This window comes from Oryza glaberrima, chromosome 9, assembly GCF_000147395.1.
Source record: "Oryza glaberrima chromosome 9, OglaRS2, whole genome shotgun sequence".
Taxonomy (NCBI): Eukaryota; Viridiplantae; Streptophyta; class Magnoliopsida; order Poales; family Poaceae; genus Oryza; species Oryza glaberrima.
In genome coordinates this window covers 10043000-10049083 of record NC_068334.1, presented here as the reverse complement: position 1 = coordinate 10049083, position 6084 = coordinate 10043000, and the positions used below count along the sequence as shown (strand labels likewise).

At 36.9% G+C, this 6084-nt stretch overlaps 1 protein-coding gene across 1 annotated transcript; it reads left to right on the top strand.

Moving 5' to 3' along the window:
- The first annotated feature begins 2343 nt into the window (after positions 1-2343).
- LOC127783610 (uncharacterized) lies at positions 2344-4728 on the top strand. The gene is made up of 3 exons (XM_052310799.1): positions 2344-2635; positions 2722-2819; positions 4690-4728. Exons 1-3 carry the CDS (start codon positions 2344-2346, stop codon positions 4699-4701), a joined length of 402 nt encoding a protein of 133 aa, XP_052166759.1. The 3' UTR covers positions 4702-4728.
- Positions 4729-6084: the final 1356 nt, after the last annotated feature.

The following is a 6084-nucleotide window of genomic DNA, read 5'->3' as shown; positions in this document are numbered from 1 at the left end:
GACAACATGTACAACCCTTATGCTTGTTAGCATTGGCCACACTCAAAAAATAATGCACGCCTTTAGTAAATTTTGCCGACCGTCGTTCCGCGGTGTACATCCATTGCCGATCCATCTACCTGAAATGCACAAAAATTGTAAAAGTAAAATCCACGAAAGTCAAACTAATTAAATAATCTTACAATAATCCAACATATTATTCATATTTTAATTATTTTTAAAGTTCTAATCATATGTTTAATGTATTGTACTTTTTTCTAACTATTTTATTAAGTTAAATTTGTTTTCTATTCTTTTTTCTTAAATTTCTATATTTTTCCTTTATCATCTATTTTATAACTTTTTTTGCTTTTTCCACATGTTTCTAATTTTAAAAGTAACTTATTTCTCTCTCATCATTTTCCATAAACCTATTTAGATACAATAATGTATAGAACCTTGGCTGTAAATATAATATACTAAGCATGCATCACTAGAGGATGGAGTTGCTAACCTTTTGGATTCCTTCGATTTGTATATTATCACCGAAACACTTTCACAAAAAAATTTGGCAGCACCTCCCTTCCTCCTCCAAATCTTTGTAGCAATGGTTCAGGTTGGAGGAGGAAGAAGAAGTATAAAAATGTTTTTATCTTTAGCCCCGGTTATCTTTAGTCTCGGTTGGTAACACCAATCGAGACTAAAAATCATAAAGTCCTATTGCCCTTTTTAACCGGGACTAAAAATGTTCTTTATTCCCGGTTTCTATTTTGTAACATACCCAAATTCTAGACCTTAAAAATTTCCTATCAAAATAGTTGGAAGCTAACTTTTCCATTTATGAGAGCTAAAAATTTCCATTTTTAACCTAGGTATGGCCAATCTAACTTGAACCTAAGTAAAATTTGAGAACAAATTAAAACTTTTTCATTTATAACCTAGGACATAAATTCGAACACGAGTAAAAGTATGCATACTTGCATAAAACATGTTTTGACTTGAGTCCTTCATGTGCATTTGAATCTTTGATTTGCATTTCATAATAGGTCTCATAAATATTAACTAAGATCTAGATAAACAACTAAACCATTAGGGCCTAGTGCTAGCTAGAGGAAGTTAAAATAGAAACCATACACCTTAAAATATATCAACATGGCTAATGTCAAGCCTCACAAAACTAATTTGGACATCCATCTGAAGACATGTCATGAACATGAAAGTGAACAAATAAATTATATCATATAGGGTATATTCTATCTTAATCATCTCTATATGCATTCTCTTAATTTAATACTAAAGTAAACTTATGCATAAATAGGTAAGGAGCTTATGACATGTGTAAGGTAAACTATAATTCTAACATATAAATATCACCTTAGGTTAATGAGAGTCCAAATATAACTTTTATAAACATTTACATGTATTTAGGAAAGGGAAACACATATAAGACATAAGTCTTGCGAATTATCTAAAATAATTCGTGCAAGATAAAATCATGGGAAAATTCATGTAGGCTCTACTCAGCACATACAAATCACTGTAATTTTGGTATAATTTAATAACTAAATTTGGTACCTCAAATAAATCAGTCAAACTAATAAAAACTAGATTAACTGTAGTTCTTAATTGGCTAAAACCATACTTTGTCTAAAAGTGCATTTAACTTCATAAAAGTGTATACGTAAAATAATTTATTCAAATACTAGGTCATTTATCATGAATAAAAATATTTTTTCCAGAATTTATCTTCTCTGTTTAGGTCTCCTAAAAATTTAAACTAGTTTCCAAAGAACCCATATTCCTCTAATTTCTGTGAGTAATCTATCCATAAATTTTGAGTGCAACCAAAGAAAATGGAATCTAGGTATCTTCATCTACCTTCAGAAAAATCCACACTAAATTATTCTACTTACAAATTAAATAATTGAATTACTAAAGTGGGAGAGAGAAATAATCCTGAAAATCATTCAAACCTTTTGTTCACCCACGTTTCTGCCCAACCCTCTCACCCTAGCTTAGTTTGCCACGACCTGGACCCACTTGCCAGCCACTCTGGCTCGTCCTCACCCTGTGCAAATCTTCTAGCCGACTAGAGACAGCCGAGAGAGAGAGATTGGCGCCGGCTGTGTACGACGCGTGGCCACAACGTGTCGACGCCATCAAACTCCTATTCTAGCCTTCTCCTCCTCCCAGCGGCATCTCCACACATCATTCTCCACCTCTAAGCCGAAGAAACCGAGGGAGGAGGCTCTCAACTTCTCCGTCGCCCTCATCCTTGCCGCCGGCCGCGAAGAAGACGACTATCGTACTCGTCAATAAGCCAGGGTAATCCCCATCTCTTTCGCGTTCCATACTCTCATCACCATGCTGAGGATTTATCCTTTTAATTTCATCCTCTATCGTGCAGCGGATCGACGGGAACGCCGTCGTGCCTACGGCACTCCGGAGCGTGCTCCAAGTGCCACCGCAGCCGACATCGTCGTCGTTCCGACCACTGTAGACCAAACCAAGCCGAGCCGTCGCGCCAACATCTTCTCCTTGAAGTCTTCCTCAAAAACCCTCAAAAATCCTAGGCAATGGCGCAGGAAGTGCGGAGATCAGCTACCGTCTTCTTCACCTCCTGTCGCCATCGCCATTGTCGATTCCGGCTCCTCCGGTGAGCCATTGTCCGATTCTTCGCGTATACACCATCCCTGGGACCTCACTAACCCCATGAAAACACATGCATGTCAATTCGATGAGTGGATCGAGCTGTTGCCGTCTTCCCGGAGCTCTACACCGTCGCCGGACCATCTTCTTCACCGCTGCCGCTGTCCAGACTTTCCCGCGCCTCGTTCAAGGTTCGGTGAGCACCCTTGAGCCCATAGGATTGCATTCATGCATTTCATTCACTTAGAATCGAGCACCAACTCAACATGCAGTAGCAGCCTAAGCACAGCCACCGCTCGGACTCGCCGCCGGCGTTACTCTGATGTCCACTGACCGAGAAAAGTAGAGGAATGGAATCGCAATAGCATGATCTTCATTTTGTCTGTTGGTCGCACCCTCAAACGAGCCACCGTTTGCCGCTGGCAAGCTTGAGATCGAGCTCAGCCTTGGCTTGATCTGCTTCAGCTCGAACCAGGGACCTCCTCACAAGAATTTAGGTTAATATAGGGTCCTTTCTGCAAAAGCTCATGACACACAGAACAGTCATAGGAGTGCGGTTTGATTTCCTGAAACCCTAGGGGCTTTTCTGCATATTGGCCTGAGACCGACAGGTGGACCCCATGAGTTTAAAATCTAATAATGTAAAAGATAATACTAAAAGCCTTTACTTTTTAACAGCAAAACACCTAAACTTGTAAAATCCATATAAAATCAAATATAACTTATTTTGAGATGATTCAAATTTCTATAGGTTCACAAAACTATGAACTTTAATGTGGTAACATTAAGCTTGGCACCCTCAGCACAGACCTTGTCTCTAAAATGGGTCTAAGATAAATCATACATAAAGCATACACAAACTTATAAAACGCATATAAAGTACATCTCAACTCATTTTGGAGCAAACTCAGTTTCTACAGATCCACCAACTTATGTTCTCCTATAAAGCAAAATGAAATAGTATACATACTATACATCAGATGCCTCTAAAACTATTACCTTTAAATGACTAGTTTTAGATAAGCTGAATTTTAGAAGTTCATATAAAATTCATCTTAGATCCTTTTTGAGTAAACCCAAGTTCTGTAGAATCACCAAAACATATACTTCCAAGTTATAAAATAAAATTATATACTTACTGTATGATAAAAGCCTCTAAATACTTATGTAAGTAATAACCATCATAGAGTAACCTTAAATTGTAAAATTTGTAGAAAATTCATCTTTAGTCTAAATGAAGTGAACCAAATATCTATAGAACCAGCAAACAGTGGGCTTCAACATAGTAAAATAAAATATGGAACCTTCTGTACAGGTTATAGCTCTAAACTTTAAATTTATAGGATAGGTGCTAATCACATAGTATCGATTGAGCAATATGTATATATATAAATGTATATAGAAATACACCCTAGCTATAATGAAACCCAAATAAAACTTGTTAGACCAGTGAATGCATAGTTCCATCCCCATCCACCAAAACTTAAGGCATTTAGCTCATATAATAATTTCTAGGTTGATATAATAAATTGCTAGCATGGACTAGAGCTCCCCTAGTTTATAAAATATGAACCTTGATAATAAAGACCATAAGCCTATGAACTAAGGTTAGATTAGTTAACTAAAATACTCATTTTATACATCACTAGCTAGATGAGGCAAGTTCTGGACCTAAACCTCTAAAGCCATGAACCTATAGAACACTATACACCTATAACACGTTATAACTTGTAAAATACATAAAGAATTCATATTAACTCTAAAAATTATGAAACCAAATGTGTTAGTCTTAGAAAACACATATCTTCACCCCAGCAAACATAAACTTAATAAGAATCACCTTACAACAGCATTTCACAATAGTACCTAAGTAAATCCTACAATACCGACGAAACTTCTAAAATTCATAATTCTCAAATGAAATGAGATAAAATAGAAATTCTTCCACCTAAATTCATTTTAGACCAGTACCTATTTACTGTGCACAAATCATGCATTTTAGAGCATTTTGGATTTTTCGTATATTTCGGTGTTTAATTGCATAACGTGTACTTTGTATAGATGATTGCTTAAACGGTGAAGAAGTGATTTAGGTGCTGACATTTTCCTGATTCAAGGCAAGTCCCACCTCCCTCTCTTTGATCACTTTGAACCTATGTTTTGGAGGTTATTGAAAATGTTTGCAAATCTTGCATGTCGATTGTACACTAATAAATTAAATTTTTTGTTAAACTTGTTAGACAAACTCCTATTGTTTGCATTCACCTTGACCCCACATATATCCATATCCCTCATTCCTAACCTTAGGAACAATATGACTATACCACTTTATATATATGAGTTTTGGAGTCACTAGGTTACTATAATGCTTAGCCATGCTTAGAATGGTCTTCCTTGTCATTATGGGCTCATTACAAACATGAAGATTGATTTTTAAATAATCTGGACAGAACTTTAATACTTGTGATTTTGATAAATAAAATGATGGAAAACATGGATTTTAGGTTTGGGCCTCAAGTGGTGCACATATGGTGATTAGTTGTGTACCGATAGGGGGAGAGTGTGCCCAAACCGACCTAAGGACTTCACTCAATGTCAGTTCATTTCATATACAGTGCAACCACATGTGCTAGTATGGGATAGCCCAGGCTTAGTAAATTATTTATAGTTTAGCCTTACATTCTGGTAGGCCGGTGTGTATGAGTTCGTATAATTCAAAGGAGCTTCCTATTTACCCCGAAGTGGTAGTTTAGGTGACTAAGCGTGTCCAATACAACGGTATTGTGCCACGTGGTGGGTTCCCGTTGTGTCCGCCACCACGGCGTTAAGTTTAAGGCGTGGGCCCGCCACTTAACGGTTCTAGGTCAAATAACGTGTATGGCTTAGGATGGGGTAACACGTATCGTGCTGGTGTAAGGCTAAATCATGAATTTTGGAAAAGCTTTGTTGTGGGTAATAAATCGGGTATTTATGTATCGCGTGCCATGCTCTTGCATGATTATTATTTCGCATCATGTGGGTAAAGTGTACAAACTCTGCAGAGTTAAAACTAATCGATTAGCCGTGCTCGCGGTCGTGAGCGGCGTGTGGATATGTATTAAGTATAGACTTGTGTTTATTCTTCTAAATGCTGAAATTTACCTTCAAATTGTGATGAGATTTAAGAATGATCTCCTTGCTGCCATGGAAGGCAATGAGGTGCATATTTATACATGATTAATGCCTACCTTGATGCCCAATATGTCAAGTACTAGCTTGCTGAAATTTATTTGAAAGTAAACCTGATTTAGAAATGTTTTATGCAAATAAAACTTGCTTTATGCTAAAAAGAACCATATTATGCATTCCTTGATTATATGTCTTGCAAGTAGGGAGTTAGGCTTGTCTTGGTGCTTGCATTCCTTGAAATAACGTACTGACTCTTGCTATTGAATTAATCTTTTGCTTGCAGGTTTT

What these genes read in the sequence shown, in the direction of transcription:
- LOC127783610 (XM_052310799.1), top strand. Translation starts at nt 2,344, where the DNA reads ATGCTGAGGATTTATCCTTTTAATTTCATCCTCTATCGTGCAGCGGAT. An exon ending in TGTCGATTCCGGCTCCTCCG is followed by an intron (nt 2,636 to 2,721) that starts GTGAGCCATTGT and finishes CAATTCGATGAG; the next exon opens with TGGATCGAGCTGTTGCCGTC.